Genomic DNA, 18,972 nt, shown 5'->3' on the forward strand with positions numbered 1-18,972 from the left:
AATTAAGTACTATGTATTTTTTTAAGAATAACTTTTTTGCTTTCCTTCATTCAGAAAATAGCAAAAAGGCACTGTGACAGTATAATTATATTTACACAAGCTTGTTCTTTAACAAAAGGCAATCTAGAAAAAGTCCAAATAATTTAACTTGTATATGTTTCAACAGCTGGCTATTTATATGCTAACAGATACATTCTTAACGGCTTTTAAAAGGTATTTTTTGACATAAACAAAGGCCATTTTAAAACTACTAACCAGCTTCCGTAACGTTGTGAAACATTGCGCAAAAAACGCGGAAGATAGCGTCTCATGATATTGCGCAAAACTCTTGCGAGAAGATGCTATCTTCCACGGTTTTTGCACGACGTTTCGCAACGTTACTGAAGCAGGTTAGTAGCATGAAAACGGCCAAAGTTTAAGATACCAATCTTTATTTGTATTTCCTTACTCATGTAGAAGTTACGTAACTTCACATTTTTAAGCTTTTTAAAATTTCAAATTTAAATCTGGAAAACATTCCTGTCATTAAGGGACTAGAAAATATAGGCTTAATGACTCAAGAATAATGAAGTGGAATGAAGAATTAACCATATTTCTGGACTTTTGGATAAAGGGAAAATTTGGGCTGGTGGAGGGAGGGCTATTCAGAATGCTGGAAAATGTCAGGACTTGTTCTTGCCCTGCCCTGACATGGGAGGAAGACTCCTCCGAGAGAGAACAAATCCTCAATGGAGGAGGATCCCTATGAACTGAACTAATCATAGCTCCAGGCATACTATGATCCATAGGGAAAAATCTCTGCCCCGTTTATCAATAGGCTCTGGATCAAGCTGAACGGGCAGATCCAGAACACCCTGAGTGGACTTGTCTGCTTTCAACACTCCTACAGTCTCTCCTGAAACCCCAGGAGCAGAGAATATACAGGGATATAGCTAAAGAAGCACATCTTCTGCTCACAAATGAAGTGATAGCCTTCATCGGATCACATTATGCTCAATTATACTTAGGGTTGCCAGGTCCCTCTATTCCCCTGGTGGGGGACTGGGATCCTGGCACTCACCCTCTGCAGCGTCCAGTGTCCCTCCTTACATGCACACTATGCGCGCATATGCTCCTGGTGAGCATGGTGATGCCACTTCTGGGAAGTGCCGTTATCACGCGGGTCAAAAGGTGGCCTGGTGAGTGCTCCCACGCTTGCTGAAGGGCTGAACTGCCCCTCCGCAGGCACAATTCAGCCCGAAACTGGACCACTGTGGGGTGTGGGGAGGTGGAGCGGTGGGGGGCGTGCCCCTGCGCTGGCCAGGTAAGTGGGGTCGGGGGAAGGAGATGGGAACAGGGGATCCCCTACCCCGGGCAGGGGATTGGCAGCCGTAATTATATTATACAATTAGGAAAACCTTTGTCACTTTGATGGGAAGATTGTGCACGAAGAAATGCTTGTAAATTGAAAGGGCTCTAACAGGGGCTTTGTGCACAGATGAACTGCTACAGAACTTCAATCAGTGAATTCATGGCTATCCATCAATTTACCTACATTAATAGTTTGTATAGCAGTGAATGGTAACCATTCAGTTATATGGAAGACAGAGATGTACTTGGGGACATGAGAAGATGGAAGCCAGACATTTCCCCTGGTTATTCCAATGCTGGAAAAACATCTGCTCTTATCTATTCAGTTCCACCTCTTCACTGGGATACTCCATCCAGGGTTCTGTTCCTTGGTCAAACAGAACTATGATGGAATTTTAGAAACTAGCAATTATAGATGAAGCAATTAAATTATTTTAGCCTGTCAACTGCAATTATAGTATGGTTCTCTTGTTCAAATAACAGCACAATACATATTTGGTTTAACAGCATGAAGTCCATGATTTCATTCAATAGTTATATTTTTAACCTCTTATAGGAGCTTCAAAAACATACAATTATTATAAGAGTTAGGAAATCAAAGTACTCAACAAATTGCTGCACTGACATTTTGCCTGAAAGATACAGCACTGAGATGCTGTGTAAGGTTAAAAATGGAAAAGAAGATTCAGAAACAGAATAAGCAGCAAAACAAAACAGGCATTTAGAAGGCAGGCTAAGCATGCAGAACAAGCAAGGGATTAGTTTACATGAAGAAGAGGCAACTTACATGGCTGTTGAGAAGAGAGCTTCTGTGAGTGGACAGACCATCAGACTTTTGTAGTGTCTCAATCGCCATTTCAATCTGATAATAGATGTCATTAAAAAAAGGGCTCAAGACAAGATAGTAATAAAAAGAATGACCACAGAAATTTTGATAGATTGTCTAAAGTTCAAAAAGAAATTCTAGTTCAAAGATAGCTTGTAATTACAGTTTACTGAGGGCATGATCTTCAAATCTTTACACAAGCAAATTTAGCAACAGCTCCCACAAAGGTTATTCAGCTTCCACAAAAAAATGAAAGATAAAGTTCCCAGAAAGACCACTTCCCTCTCCACTCCATTATAGAAAAGAGGATGTCATTTATAGCTAAGCTACAAAGCAAACATTTAAGAATCTTTGAACAGCTTAAATTCATACAAAACAGAAAAGCACCTCCAGGAGAAAGGTATACAATAAAGTTGAAATTTTTGACCGGGAGTAAATTTTTTGGCCTTACAACCTTGTATTATGCATCTCTTGCTTAACAATTATTAAAATGTCAACTATAATGAATATCTTCATTAAATTAATTATTTAAATTGTTAGTAAACTATCATAATTTATTCATTGGGTTAATATCCTTGCCAGAATTCAAAGAAAAATGCTGGTGAGCAAGAGAGAATACACAAAAGTGGTGCTTGGCTTATTTGCCACAGCCATTGCCACCAAAGAGTAAAGCTACTGTTCAGTTCAAGAAGTGCCTTATATCTGAAGCAATGGAATCTGATGTGCGGAAAATGAAGAAGGCGAAGCTCCAGATGTGCGTGCACCTTTGTCCAAAAAACATGCCTCTTCTTTGGATCCTAGCTTTGTATAGACATCTTTATACATAACAATTTCATTTGTATTGATAAAGATGACAAAACCCATTTATAAGAAAAACCATAGAATAAAAGTTACATGATTTGTCAGAGTCTGAAATATAAAAAAATAGTTTGGGTTCTATGACCATGAAGTCAGTGTGTTAATAAAATAGATCTTTTCCCTTTCTTTTGCAGCAACCTGTGTCCCTTGAAAGCTGCTTCTGAGTGTCAGGTAACAGTTGAGAACAAACTGAAATATGGGGAGAGGGGCTGCAGCTTGAGGGAAAATCAGGAGAAGCTCTCAGTTCTTATGAAAGCTTTTGCGCAAAAAGGAGCAACATTCATATTAAAATACACACAGTAATTCCTGATTGCATTATGACAGTTACCTGCCATCATTTCATTTTACATTTAAAAGGAAATTTATTTTGGGGGGAAATTTTGTGCATTAGGAGAAATTGCAGTTTGGAAATTCAATAATATATCAACAACATTCAATATATATACCGCCCTTCAGGACAACTTAACGTCCACTCAGAGCAGTTTATGAAGTGTTATTATTATTAGACATGCGCACGAACAGAAAAACCCCCGAACATGGTGTTCGTTGCCATCCACAAACAACGAACAACGAACATTGACGAACATGATCCTGTTCACGAAGATGTTCATTGTTCGTGGGGGCCAGCAGGCTCTCCTCCAGCCATCAAGATCTCTACTGCACAACTCCCAGAAACCCTACGTGAGCAGGCTGCAGGAAATGTACCAATAATAAATAATAGCTTGGCCCCAGAGCCTGGCAGCAGCCATGGAACCTGAAGGTGTAGATCTCTATCCCACCACACTCAAAGAAAACTCAAGCTCCAATGCACTCACCCTGTCTCTCTAACAGCAGCTGTCTCTCCCTCAAAGCCAGACCTGGGAGCCCCCCTCCCCCCTGGTCTTTTCCTCTTGTAACAAATTTGGAGCTCCAGTCCACACTTGGAAGGAAGATCTGCCTATCAAGCTAAATTGGGCTTAGATTGGGGTTTCCAGGGCAACCGCAGGAGTTCAGACAGAGTTCAGACAATCCCTGCCTGAGTTGTCATGGGAATTGATTGCAGGTGCCAGACTGTCTGGTTTGTCAAACAGCAACAAAAGAGGCTTGCAATGACTACCTGTTCGTTTAGAATGGGGCCGCATGAACAGCTTGTTCACGAACAGCAGATTGGGCTGTTTGTGGTTTTTTTTTAGTTAGTACTGGTGTTCGGACCCATCTCTAATTATTATCCTCACAACAATCACGCTCTGAAGAGCTGTGACTGACCCAAGGTCACTCAGCTGGCTTCAAGAGGAGGAGTGGGGAATCAAATCCAGCTCTCCAGATTAGAGTACTACCGTTCTTAACTACTACACCACGCTGTAGTGTTATTATTCTAACTGTTAACAATTCTAATTGTTATGGCACAATTAGAATATTTTTGCAAGAGCAATTCTACATTACGGATATCCATAACACCTGATTTATGAAAAGTATGATACAACTATTTCTGTATATCTGCAGGTAGCCAAGAGCTCATGAAAGACAGGAAGCATCATAGGAGGCTTTGCTGTCTTCAATTCTATTCACCAGCATATACATTTAGAAGGATTTTTCAGCAACAGAATTTAATGTATCTGATGAAGATTTTTTCCCCCATCTCAGTGGGCACGGCCATAAATAACAGGGGTGCAAATACATCCCCTGGAAGGACAACTGGTGTATAAAATTCTACTTACAACTTCATTTTAAAAAATCTTCCCAATTTAACGATTGCAAACTAATTCTTGCTCAGAAGGGAGGGATAGAGTCCAACTAGATGGAGCTGGATTGAGTAGGGGAGGGGAGAGAAGGTTAGATGAGCAGTTAACTTAGTTTCAGATTCACTTTCAGAAAGTCCCAAAAAGAGGAGATTGAGCCAGTGGTAAGGCAGATGGGTCCACTGATTGTTGTGTTGCACTTATCCTCCCCATTGCCAGTGTAATGTTAGACATGGAATGGAAAGATTTAAATATCCAAGGAATCATAGGTTTACTGGGTGATCTTCAACTAAATCATTGTTTTTCAGCCTAAACTATCTCACAGGGCTGTTGTGGGAATAAGATAGGAAAAGCAGGTCCGTCTATACCTCCTTGAGCTCTTTGGAGGGGCAGTGCATGTAAATGTAATGGGGTGGTATGTTTCTGTGGGCACAAAAACCTCCGCTGTCAGAGCAAAACTTTGGCAGATCCTTACTCCCATGGCTGCCTGAAATGGACCACAAAATCCTGCTTGCAGGAGGCCTAACTCCCCCAGCAGCAAAATTTTTGGGGGTACTTCAGGCTGCTAATGAGGGCGGGGGGGGGGGAGAGCTACAAAAGTTGGCTCCATGGGAAGAACTCCTTGTGCCTGCAGAAACCTGACCTTGAGTCCACCCCAATTATCCTAAGTTTGGAAGGAAATTCTGATTCTTCCTTAAGCACACACATGTTCACATACACAATCAAACAGAACAAAAATGGGTAAAATGCTTCCATCTGCCTTCTTTAATTGGGACTAAGGCACATTATCAAGAAAGAAGTACAAAATGTTGACACCCACTCTGCTATTCTTTTGCACACTCTAACTTTTCCCATTAGGATTTATTATTGTTTTACCAATCACTCCTGTCCAAGGTTGCCAGGTCATCCTGACAACCATTGGGAGGTCAGGGGGGTGGATGGGGGAGGGGGGTTTGCAGTGCTTACTGTCTTATCCCCTGTGCACACTATTGCCCCATGTAATGATGTCACTTCCAGAAGTGTTGTCATCACAGCAGGGCAAGGAAACATGCACACCCATTTGCCCGAGATGTCTGCTGGTGGTGGGTGGATTGCTGGGCGGTTTGACTCCTCTAGCTGATTGCTAGGCAGGCAGAGTGGCAAACTGGTGAGCACTTGGCAACCCTACTCCAGCCCCCTTTTTAAATTAATGAATGTCTGTGAAAAATGTTGGTTGTGGGGGTATGAACAGTATATAAGTAACTGCATTCCCAACATTTAATGTAAGGAGTCTTATCTAGGACTGCTGTTGTTACTGAATGGTGCATGGAATGGTAGCGGTGGGTCTTGCTCTCTTACACCTAAATATAGTAGGTTGGATCTAACAAGCTTTTCTGCTGATGAAAAAAGTGAGGTTCCCATTAATCAGCCCCCCCCAAATCTTGCTGAGGATCACAAGACCTGATGAATAAAAGCCATGTGGGATGGGGGCTGCAGTAAGGTGAGGAACTTTACAAGACTAAGTAAAGCCGTCTGATAGATCCAAACTAGGAGGAAAAGGTGAGGAAAGAGAATCTGCGTGGGCAAATAATGCTGCAAGAGCTTTTGAATGATTAATTTTACTGACAGGGAAAAATGAAAACTGAGCTGTCTATATAGTGTTGTGATATTATAAATAGATATTATTCCTTTATTTACAGAGTATGGTCAGAGAGAGTGCATTTTCATTATCACTGATTAACTTCTAGTTTAAAAAAATCATTTTTATTAGTACAGCAGTGATCCCCAGTGTAGCAACTCAGAGCACTACAGTGTACAGTAATGTGTTTCTGCATGCCTGCTTGCTTCTTTAGATTTGGTAATCGTGTTCAAAGGGTCTTAAATGGAACAGGGGAAAATATTTTTTTTTTAAAAAACTGCTAAAATGGGGGGTAGGGGCCCAGTAACACCAAGTAGCCTAAAATATCCATAAAAAAGTCCCTAGGTTAAAAGTAAACCATAAAAACAACTTTAAAAGGCAGACCTCTTTATTTAAAAGACTGAGTAAAAAGACATGCTTTTGCTTAACACCTAAAAAATAGCAGAGTAGGTGCCATATGAACTTCAAGGCAGAGGGCATTCCAAAGGAGAAGTGTTACCACTGAAAATGTCCAGTGTCTAGTTGCCTGTTCTCATGTAGAAAACGAGAGAGAGAGAGAGAGAGAGAGAGAGAGAGAGAGAGAGAGAGAGAGAGAGAGAGAGAGAGAGAGAGAGAGAGAGAGAGAGAGAGGAGTGTACATATGGGGTAAGTTTGTCTGTTTATGTAGCTCATGAGAGGGAGTAAACTCTCTTAACATTCTGCAGTTTTGAATAAAGATGTACAATTTCTGTAAATTGTGAAGCTATGGGGAGAAAAGGTTTTCTTCCATCTTGGGGGTTGGCCAGAAAAAATGGAAATTTGGGGGGGAAACTGAAATGTACTATCAACTATTAAATCTAATATTTACTATCAAACCTAATTTTAATTTACTGCTTTAACAACATAAATGTATCATTTATCTTACTTTCCATATAAAATCATATATATGACATATTTATGGATATATATATATATATATATATATATATATATATATATATATATATATATATATATATATATATATATATATATATATATATATATATATAATACAATAATATAATATAAATATTAAAAAATGTAAAAAAAATGTATTCAAAGAAAATTGCAAGCCAATGTACTCTATGCTTTAGAAAATGTAATTTTTGCTATCTGAAAACTATAAAAAAGGAGTTTAAACAGAAAACACAAACCTTGTGGTAAATAATATAAAATATATTACTTGGCCAGAAAAAATGTCACATAAAGGGTCAATAATAATATCTGTACAGCTAGATGATGTCTTTTTCCTTCTGTGGCTACTGGTTAGAGAGAGATCAGTTCTCAACAAAACTTTTAAGAGTTAAGAACATAAGAAGAGCCCTGCTGGATCAGACCAGTGGTCCATGTAGTCCAGCATCCTGTCTCACACAGTGGCCAACCAGTTACTATGAAGGTCCAACAACAGGGCATAGAGGCTGCAGCCTTCCCCTGAAGTTGCCTCCTGGCATTCCGAAGTTCACTGCCTCTAAATGTGGAGGTTTCCTTTAGTTGCCATGCATAGTAGCAAATGATAGACCTATCCTCCATGATTCTGTCTATCCCCCTTTTAAAACTGTCTATGCCTGTAGTCATCATTACATCCTATGGCAGCAAATTGCACATTTTAATCACTTGTTGAGTATTTCCTTTTGTCTATCCTGAATCTACTACCCATCAACTTCACCAGATGCCCTCAAGTTCTAGTATTATAGGAGAGGGAGAAAAAGCTCTCTGTCCAACCTCTCTACCCCATGTATAATTTTATAAACCTTGTCTTTCCCTTAGTTCTCTCTTTTCTTAACTGAAAAGTCACAAACTCTTTAGTCTTTCTTCACAGGAAAGGTGTTCCAATCTGGGTTGCCCTCTTCTGTACCTTTTCCAGCTCTGCAATGTCCTTTTGGAGATATATATTTTTATTATTGTTATTTATTTCAATTTACATATATACAAAGTATAAGCTATAATTATTTATATTCAAAATCATATATTTACATAGAACTTACTTAAATTTTACTTTTAATATTTCACTTCTATTTAAATATCTTTATTCCCTCTTTCCCAACTATCTTCAAATCTAGTAACATTTTGTTATAATCATATATTACCTAACTCTTTCCTTCTATCATTCTGATCCCTTCTAGCATTCTCTGTTTAAATTCAATTTTCATCTTAATTTTCAGCTATATAATTAAAGAAAAATTTTCATTTTCTTGAAATTCTGAACAAGGTCAATTTTGCCATTGTCGCATATTCATTTAGCTTATTCTTCCATTCCTTCAGGTCTGGGCATTTGCAAATATTACTCTTGCCGCCATATACTTAAATAATTCACTGTGTATTTTTGGAATATTACTTGGTAAAATATTTAATAGTATCTTTTTTGGATCCATCATGAACTTAAGTTTTAATACATTTTGCATCTCTTTATCTCTGTCCAATATTTTCTTGCTTTCTTACATGTCCACTACATATGATAAAATGTTCCATCTGTATTCTGACATTTCTATTCCATTTCCATTTGGAGATATATTAAAAACTGCACACAGTATTCCAAATGAGCCTGCACCATAGATCTATACAGGGGCATTATAATATTGGCCATTTTATTTTCATTCACTTTCCTAACAATCCCCAGCACAGTTTGCCTTTTTCACTGTTGCAGCACAATGAGTTGACACTTTCATTGAGCTATCTACTGAGATGGATGTTTTTCTGATTTATGCACAGCATTGGATACCTTCCGTGATGATCCAGAATTATCCAAGGGTTCACCTGAGTTAAGTGAATGCTTGTTTCCCACAACTTTTTCCTCAATGTAAGAAAATGCCCGGTCTGACTCCCATCCAGATGTTTACATTCGCCTTTCCTCCATCCACCCCTAGACTCGTCCCTGGCATGATGATTGGTCTGATCTCCTCTCTCCCCTTTTCCCTTCCCCTTTGGCTTGGGGGGGGGGGGCTCAGTCCATCCATCACACACTGTAGTCTTCTTGCTGTGTTTTGGACATCAGGAAAGGTGGGTCTCTAAGTAGTGCCTACATTCCATCTATACACTATGGTTGCCAAACTAAAGATGGGGCCTGGAGATCTCTAAGAATTACAACTCTAAAGGACAGAGATCCCATGAGGAAAATGGCTGCTTTGAAAGATGGACTTTATAGCATTACACCCTGCCGAAGGCCCTCACCTCTCTAGGTTCCCCATCCTGCCCAGGGTTTTCAGGTGCCTGCTGGTGACAGGCAATCTCCTAGAGGTTTGCCCCATTACCAAATTTCCAATAGGCCTGGCTATCAATTCCCATGCAAGCCTAAATATCCAAAGATCCTTCTTGGCTTTATGATTGGACTAAGTAAAAATGGAGGGAAAAGGAAGGCCAATCATCACTGAGATTGGACCACGAGAAAAGTAATATAGCCCCCCCCAGAGGGGGAAAATGTTCTTCTCCCAGAAGCTGAGTGACAAAGATGTCACTAACAGGAAAGGTTCTCTGACACATGGAGGATGGGTTGGACCCACGAAGGGCCAGGTATTGTAGGGTCCAGGAAGATAAGATAGGAGGCTTAATTTTTCTCTATTGGCTCCTTTGTGTGTTCATTTTGCCTACTGATTGTAAATGCCCTATTAAACTGTTTCTCACAATCGTTTCTTTTTCCACCTGTTTAGTAATTGCCCCTGTTTAATAAAGCAGTTGTTTTACTTAACTGAGGTCGTCATTCCTCAAGCTCATAACTGGCAACACCTGCACCAGTAGAGGGGCTTTGTTAGTAGAGATGGGCATGAACCACAAAAAAACTGAACCATGAGGTTCATGGGTTTTCACGAACCAGGAACCACAAATTGGCATGAACTGGGGCAGGTTTATGAACCAGTTCGTGGTGTTTAAATGCCCCTTTCCGGCTGCTTAGCAGCAGCAGGGAAAGGGATATTTGACAGTTTAAAGGGCCCTTTCCTGCCTCGCAAGTGGCAGGTCCCTTTAAACTATCAGCTGGCAGGTGGCAGGGGGGATCCCCTCGCCACCTGGCAGCTGATAGTTTAAAGGGACCTGCCACTTGCAAGCAGCCGGGCCCTTTAAACTGCCTAAACCTCAGCCCCCAGCCCCACCCCCCACACTTACTTTGTCCTGTGGGCCCACTGCATCCTCCCCCTCCTCTCGTGAGGGGCGGGAAGGCCGTTTTTGGCCTCTTCTGCTGCTGTATGGGCCCACAGGGTGGTGGAGGAGACTGAAAACAGCCTTCCTGAGGGGCAGGAAGGCCGTTTTCTGCCTCTGCTGCAGCCCTGCGGGCCCACACCGCAGCAGAGGCCAAAAAATGGCCTTCTTGCCCCTTGCGGGTGGACTCCGTGGGCCCGCAGGGCAAGGTAAGTGTGGGGCTCAGGCTGGAGGTAGTGGTTGGGCAGTTTAAAGGGTCCTGTGGCTTGCAAGTGGCAGGTCCCTTTAAATTATCAGCTGGCAGGCAGCAAGGGGGGGAATGCCCCCTGCTGCCTGCCAGCTGATAGTTTAAAGGGATCTGCCACTTGCAAGCCACAGAAAAAGATTATATGGCCATTTCCCTGGGGAAGTGGTCATTTAAACTGCCCCTTTACAAACTGAATGAACCAGTAGACCAGTTCGTGGAAGTTCATGGAAACGAGCTTCCACAAACCACTGGTTCATGAACCTTGAACTGGCCTGGTTTGTGGGTTTTTTTGGGTCATAATTCGATTCGTGCCCATCTCTATTTGTTAGTAACACTGAAGGGAAAGGGGTGTGTGTGCTCTAAGCCTTCCCTAGTTGACTCCCAGATCAGAGTGGGGGAAGCCACTAAGGTCCTTGCCTGCTCCAGGGCTGAAAGGAGCAGGAGAGAGACAGTTGTGTGCATGTGTGTGTGGGGGGCACTAAAGCATACAAGTCCTCACATGACCCCTATTAACCACAACACTTGCCTACACTGAACTTGATTTGTCATGCTATTGCGCACACATCCAATTTGTAGAGATCCTCCTGGAGCTCTTCACTGTCAGCTTGGGTTTCACTATCCTGAATAATTTTGGGTCATCTGAAAACCTGGCCACTACATTATTTACCCCATACTTCCAGAAGATTTATGGAAAAATTAAATAGCACCATCCCCAATACTGATCCTTGTCAGACCCCATAGCTTACTTCTCTCCACTGTAAGAACAAGACATGGGCACGAACCGCATTACGAACTAATAAAACCCACGAACCGCCTGATTGTCTGTTTGCGAACTGGCGGTTTGTGAGGGTCCATGGCTGACAAACCAGTGTTTGTTGGAAGCCCAGTTCGTTGAGTTCACCCGCGGTTCGGGAAGCCAGACTGTCAGGCACCATCAATTAATTTCCTTGGAAACGGAGCTGGGAGAATGCCTGAACTCTGTCTGCACTCCTTCTGTCGCCCTGGAAACTCGAATCGAAGCCCAGCTTACCTTGATCAGCAAGTTTTCCTTGCATGGAGCTGCAAATTGGTTACAATTGGTTACATGGGAAAAGACACCCGGGGGGAGGGAGGGGGAAGGGGGTGTTCTGTAGCCATGGGCACTCCAATCTCATCCCTGCAAACCCTGATAGGCAGTTCTGATGGCCAACCCCTTGTACACTGGGCCAACGTCAACTGGTGACTCTAACTATATCGAATGGGAGTTTCTTGGGGGCCTAGGATTGGAGAGGGTATAACTCCAAGATCCCTATTGCAATCTTGACCAAACTTGGTTGCTGGCTGGAGGAGAGCCTGCTAAACACTCCCTGGGAATATTAAGTCCAACAGGGGCCATTCTGACGCCAACAAACCTCGAACCAGTTCGTCAGCGGGAAATGTTCATTTTGGTTTGTTAGTTTGGGTTTGTTGGTGGCACTGAACCACGAACCACTAGTTTGTTAAATTTTTTTGGTTCGTGCCCATGTCTAGTAAGAACTATCCATTTATTCCTGCTCTTTGCTTCCTGTTGTTTAACCAATTTTTAATCCAAAAGACAGCCTGTCCTCTTATTCCATGATTATTAAGCTTACCTAGGAGTCTCTGGTGAGGAATCTTGTCAAACGCCTTTTGAAAGTTCAAGTAAATAATGTTTATTGGGTTGCCGTTATCTACAAGCTTGTTCACTTTCTCAAAGAACTCCAAAATATTGGTGAGGCAAGGCTTGCATTTGCAGAATCTATGCTGATTTTCCCTCAGCAGGCTCTGTTCCTCTATGTAGCTAATAATTTTATCTTTGATTATAGTTTCTATTAATTTGCCTGGGACAGACATTAGGCTAACAGGCCTGTAATTTCCTGGTTCCCTACTTTCCAGTCTTCTGGTACAATGGCTGATTTTAGTGATAACTTACATATATGGATCAGTAGCTCAACAATCTCATATTTGAGTTCCCCAAGGACTCCTAGGTGTATGCTGTCAGGACATGGAAACTTACTGGTTTTTAGTGTCCCCAATAGATCTAAAGCATAATCTCTTATCACCCCAATTTGTCTCGATTCTTCAGTCTCCCTTCCTAAAAATCTTAGCTTTGGCGCACAGTTTCTGTTCCACATCCTTCTGATTGTTTTCTCCCTCCAGGAAGCTACTTGTTACCCAATGTGGAAGTATATTTGAGGGAGAGGTGAAAAGGTCAACCCACAAGGGAAGAGTCAGGTTGAAAGGACAACAGCCCTGCATGCTTCCCTCATGAAGATTAGGTATCCTTCTAGGTGCAGAAATGCATCTCGCATTTGAGAGCTGTATATTTCTACAGCATTGCCCACCTTGTCTTTAAAAGCATTTCACTCATTCTAAAAGAGAAAATATTTAAAAGTTCTTGTCAGTACTCCCAAATTTCCATTTTTTCCATCAGAAAAATGAGAAAAAGGACGGCAAAATTCCCAAGGCTTCACATCTCTAGTTCTGAAATGATATGTCCATAGCTGCAAATAAACATTTTGTATATAATGACTTGCTAGTGAAATCCTATGTTGACTAATAATGTCAGTCTAGGACTTCCAATACTTTATCTTAGATAGAATACTGTTACACATGCCTATCATACATTGGCTTTGCATATCATACATTTCTCATAATAGTCAGCCTATACTGAGATTTCTTCTCTGAGCTTTTAGAAATGATGCTAAAAATCATGAGTAGATGTGCTGAATGAATGTGGAAAGGGATCACTTTTCAGTCTTCAAGCTCCTATTACATACTTTTTCTTTTTAATCTTTCTTATTGAGTACATTGTGTTAAAAATCTACACAACTGTTTCAGATAGGTTGCCAGTTCCCCTTATGCTTTAAGCAGGAGGGGGACCTGGCACTTACTTGTATCTTCTTGTGTGTGTGCAAAGTGTGCACACTCCTGGGCTAGCATGATGACATCACTTCCGGGAGTGACATCATTGTGCAGGTCCCAGAAGTGCTCCCAGGCTTCAAGCCAGGCCGATTTCGGCCCCCAAAATCAGAACTCTGTTGTATAGAACCTTCTCATGCTGTGGGGTAACACGAAATGTTTCGTTGGGGGAAACCCTACTTCATGTCTCTTGAGCCATAAAAGCTAGAAACTTTTTTAAACTATTTTTTTCTTGATAATCTTAATGGCTTTTTGGTAAAAATTTACAAACAAAATTCTGTACTTCTTTTGAATTACAGATTTCAAATAAGTAGACACAGTAGTTAGTGATATGTGAAAGAAAAAAAGAGTTACAGCACAAGCTACCATAAATCTATTATGATGTTTTAAGGAAGAGTGATAAATGCCATAAAGCTGGTTTCATACCTTCTTCCACATATTGTTCACATATTCAGAAATTCTAAACCATAAATCTAAATCTTTGTATTAAAAAGGTATCCTTTACAAGAAACAAAGGCAATTCATTCCTATGGTCCTGAAACATCTGTGAAGACATCTGTATTACTGCTGAGGAACCATACAAATGGTTCTATTTTTGATGTCCAAAAAACTTTTTAAATTTAATTGGAACTCGGTCCTAGTTATAAGATCATGGGACAAAAAACTCTTCAGTAATTTTTCTTCAGTAATTTATTTACTCTTAAGAACCTTGTCAGCAATCTAGCCTCCAAACTAATAAGCAAATCTTATGAGCAGGATAGACACCTTATTTCAATGTCAGTACATCACTAAGAAAATCTCCTATCTGGATGTGGTGCAGCAACCACCAAGATATAGTTGCTGCACCACAGAAAGCTGCTAGTACAACTATACAACTTTCAACTCCATGAGCTGGAGCCATGAGAAACAAGGTCTTTAACTTATTAGTGAAGCAGTTTTTCCCTTTACATATGACAGAAAATCATTGATAGCCAGAGTCAACACATCTGACTCTCTGAACAAGAGCCAGCTGACAAATTAACCGGGCTGGGGCAATTAATTCAATGTAAAGATTAAGAACCCCATTAAATTCCTGTACATTAATGTGTGAGAAAAGGACAACAATGGGACTTTATTCTGCAATTTTTATATCTACAGAACATACAGACTTGTCATATACACTATTAAATAAATATGTTCAAGCTCAAGATATTTTAAAAATCTGTTACAAAAGCCAGTATATATTTTCACAATGTAGCTTAAACATGCCAAATGTGTCAATTTGTAAAGCATTATGCTACTGGAAGCTGTTAAAATTAATAAAAAATAATAATAAATCAGACTGAGAAAATATGCAAATATAATATGTAAACCACATCTTACAGATATTAATAGAACTCTTTATGTAAAAGAACTTTTGATAATAGAGTAGACCCAAGACTCGCTTCCACTAATTTGAGAGTCCTCCACCAATGGAGGAGAATCTTTGGATCCAATTAATTATTTTTAACTTTCTAATATCTTCCACATTTGTACCTTTAATACTATTACTAACTAGGGTGTGCACCCCGAAAATATTCGGGTTTCCTGATTCAGGTTTATCCGAAGCAGGAAAAACATTTGGAAATACCCAAAACCTGAAGCGGCAGGACACTTCAGATTTGGGTATTTTGAATCTCTTCGGAATGCTCCATAAAGATTTGGAGCATTCCAAAGTGATTCAGGGGGCTGGGTTTTCTCCCAGCACCCCCATCCACCCACCCCTCACTCCTCCACTTAGCCCCTGTCCCTTCTAACCCACTTACCTGGCCCTTTAAAGGGCCAGTTTAAGCAGGTACCTTTAAACTATCAGCTGGCAGGCGGCAGAGAGGTCCCTTTAAACTATCAGCTGGCAGGCGGCAGGGGGAATCCCACCAACCGCGTCCCAGCTGATAGTTTAAAGGGCCCTTTCCTGCTGCTTGCAAGCGGCAGGGCCCTTTAAACAGCCCAAACACCACCCTCCCAGCCGACCACTTACCTTGGCTCTGCTGCTGGGGTGGTGGAGGCCGTGGCCCAACAGCAGTAGCTGCAGTCTTCTCTGCCACCCTGCAGGCCTGCATGGGGTGAAGGAAGCCCTCAAATGGCCGTGTACCCTTCTCTGCCACCCTGCAGGCCCGTGCGGTGGTGGAGGAGGCCAAAAAGGGCCTTCCCGCCCCTCAAATGGCCACCATGGTAGCCATTTAAGGTGCGGGAAGGGCGTTTTTGGCCTCCTCTGCTGCTGTGCGGTCCCGCAGGGCAGCAGAGGAAGGCAGGAGGAGGGGGAGGAGGCTGCGGGCCCACAGGGCGGCTAAGAAGGCTGGAGGTGCTGCTGCTGGGCCACAGCCTCCACCACCCCAGCAACAGAGCCAAGGTAAGTGCGGGGCTGGGGTTTGTGGGGTTTAAAGGGCCCTGCTGCTTGCAAGTAGCAAAGCCCTTTAAACTATCAGTTGCGAGGTGGCAGGGGGATCCCCCTGCCACCTGTCATCCGATAATTTAAAGGGACCTGCCGCTTGCAAGTGGCAGGAAAAGGGCCCTTTAAAGTTGCCCTGAAGCTTCCCAAAGCAACCGAAATGCCTCGGGGAAGCTTTGATTCAGGATTTCCGAAACAGGGCCACCATGCTGGCCCTGATTCGGGAATCGCGAATCTTTACAAATAGGGTACGATTAGGATATTTTATCTGAATCGGAAACCCGAAATGCACATCCTTATTACTAACCAAAGTCAAATAAATTAGAAAAATAATAAATAACGGTTTCTGCTTAGGCTGAACTGTGGTATATTGTAATGAAACACAAAATTACATAAGCATGCTTAATGTACGTTACTAACCCGATATTGGTGAGTATAAATTAAAAAGGTTACGGTACACATACGTGCCTCAACAAAATAAATGTCCCTTCATAGTAATTTCTTTCGTGTGAAAAGAATAGTATATGAAAAAGTATATACATTCTTCCATTTCTCTCCTCCCCCAAACCTATATGAACATAGAAAGCTACAACACAAATAGTTTGGGGAGAAAAACACAATATAAAAATGCTCCAATTATGTGGTTATAATGAAGGTCACAAATGAAATGAGTAATAGCTATCTATTCTGCAATTAAATCTCTCCAGAAAAATGTGTCATTTTACTATTATATCTGATGTCTTGAAAGGTAAAGGTGCAAGCACCGAGTCATTAGTGACCCATGGGGGGATGTCACATCACGACATTTTCTTGGCAGACTTTTTACAGGGTGGTTTGCCATTGCCTTCCCCAGTCATCTACACTTTACCCCCAGGAAACTGGGTACATAATTTACTGACCTCGGAAGGATGGAAGGCTGAGTCAACCTTGAGCCGGCTATTTGAACCTGGCTTCCACCAGGATTGAACTCAGGTCATGAGCAGAGCTTGGGCTGCAGTACTGCAGCTTACCACTCTGTGCCACGGCGCTCTTGATGTTTGGAAAACTAAGATTAAAAAAATAGGGGTTGCTTGGTACTAATTACTACTTTTTTGCTTTAGTGGAAATAATTTTATACTTACTTGTCAAAGGCAATGAAACATTACTGATCCAGCCTAATTTTTAATGCACAAGATACAAGAGGAGGAGGATTTCTAATAAATGTCAGCTTTACAAATGTTTGTCTATACTGACATAAACCTTGAAATATCAAGTCCACATGAAAACAGCTGTTTCTGAGTTAATTTCCATTTCTTTTATCTCTGATTAGTTTTTGTGGACAGATTTTATATTCAAATATATGTTTATTGTCATTACCTCAGGTATCTTAATGAAGTTGAGGGTTAATAGTGATTTTCAGAGTGGCTAAAGAGAACAAGATGTTGCTAATTTCCTGACATTCCCTGGCTCTACTGAACAAGAGCTATGTCTATTTAACTCCCTGGTTAACTCATTGAAAACATTATATACAATTGGAACCATTTAAGTATCATAAAATACAATTGTGAAAGTTATAACAAACAGCAACCCAATGTCGTAAAAAGAATTATCTTTTAGTTCTCAATTACACAATCTAATAAGGGATCATAGCAAACTATTCAAACATCTAATTTAATGCATTTAAGGTTCATGTGTTCCTATGACGGTCACTTACATTTCACAGTATAAATCTACAGCATTTTCAATTCTGTAACAATTAGATGCAGTGATCGTCATATGCTAAATTTGTGATACATGATAAAATTACCATCTCCCTCATATTTATTGATAGCATCAAGTAATTGGTGAATAACTTGATGTGCTTCTTTTCCTTACAAAATATATATTAGGGTAGTACAAATTTTCATGAAGTATTGCTACAGTAGAAACACTCAACTTACGCAACAGTTTCCTGTGTTATTTATTACAGTATGACAGATATTCTATAAGAAAAAATCTAGTTTTGTTTATGCAAAGAATAATGACAATAATCCACATTATGGAAGCATATCTGAAAGCTGAGTTTACCAGCCACTCTGTTGTCTTTTGCTATTTTAACACCAATTAGTCATAATATTAAAAATCACAAAAGCTGCTGAAAAGTTTCTTCTTCTTGAAAGCTCTACAATTTTTAAAAAATCTTTTTTTAATTTACCCAAACAGATGGTACATGAACCAATTATGGCTTTGCCATGTACAGCATCATCAGTTGATAAGCTTAAGCCTTGTCGTTTTAAATCCTTTTTTAAAGAAACTGAGATGTCTATTTAAATAAAAAGTCAGTAAGCCTCCCATAGCTATTAAGAGAAAATAAAATGCACCCAGAATGTGTCTTTACACTTATGAACAAATAAGGTATCATGAAAAATTACAAGGTTCCCAGATACTGATGAATGGTGTGAGAAAGTGGAAAACTGATTCCATTTTAAACACGGGGGTTTGGCAATCTTCCTTCATAAAACAACTCACTGGCCATTTCCACACGCTGTTAAAGAGATGACCCACTCACTGAACTCTGGCGTTTTTTTTTTCACTCACTTCATACATCTCCGACTTCAAAGTGGAAGCAGGCAATTTGACTTTCGTTTTTCAGCATCTTTTAGCTGACACAGGAAAGTGTGGGAGATTCCATTCTCAGAAAAGATGCCAAAGAAACAGGAACCAAACTGCCTGATTGATTCCACTTTGAAATCGGAGACGTATGGAGTGAGTGGGAAAAAAACCCTGCCAGAGTTCAGTGAGTGGGCCGTCTCTTTAACAGTGTGTGGAAACGACCACTGTTTGAAACAAATCTGCACAAACTTTCTTAACCCAGGATCCAAAGATCTCTGTGCATGCATACAAAGCCTTTAGTAATATGCA

At 40.7% G+C, this 18,972-nt stretch overlaps 1 protein-coding gene across 1 annotated transcript in view; it reads right to left on the reverse strand.

The window, feature by feature from the left end:
* Window positions 1–18,972, reverse strand: part of RFX3 (regulatory factor X3) — a 261,190-nt gene that overhangs the window by 74,490 nt on the left and 167,728 nt on the right. Inside the window, exon 5 of the mRNA XM_054986134.1 lies at window positions 2,138–2,212. Within this exon, the coding sequence (XP_054842109.1) occupies window positions 2,138–2,212 (75 nt within the window). The remainder of the gene's footprint in view (window positions 1–2,137; window positions 2,213–18,972) is intronic.

This window comes from Eublepharis macularius, chromosome 8 (genome assembly GCF_028583425.1).
Source record: "Eublepharis macularius isolate TG4126 chromosome 8, MPM_Emac_v1.0, whole genome shotgun sequence".
Lineage (NCBI taxonomy): Eukaryota > Metazoa > Chordata > Lepidosauria > Squamata > Eublepharidae > Eublepharis > Eublepharis macularius.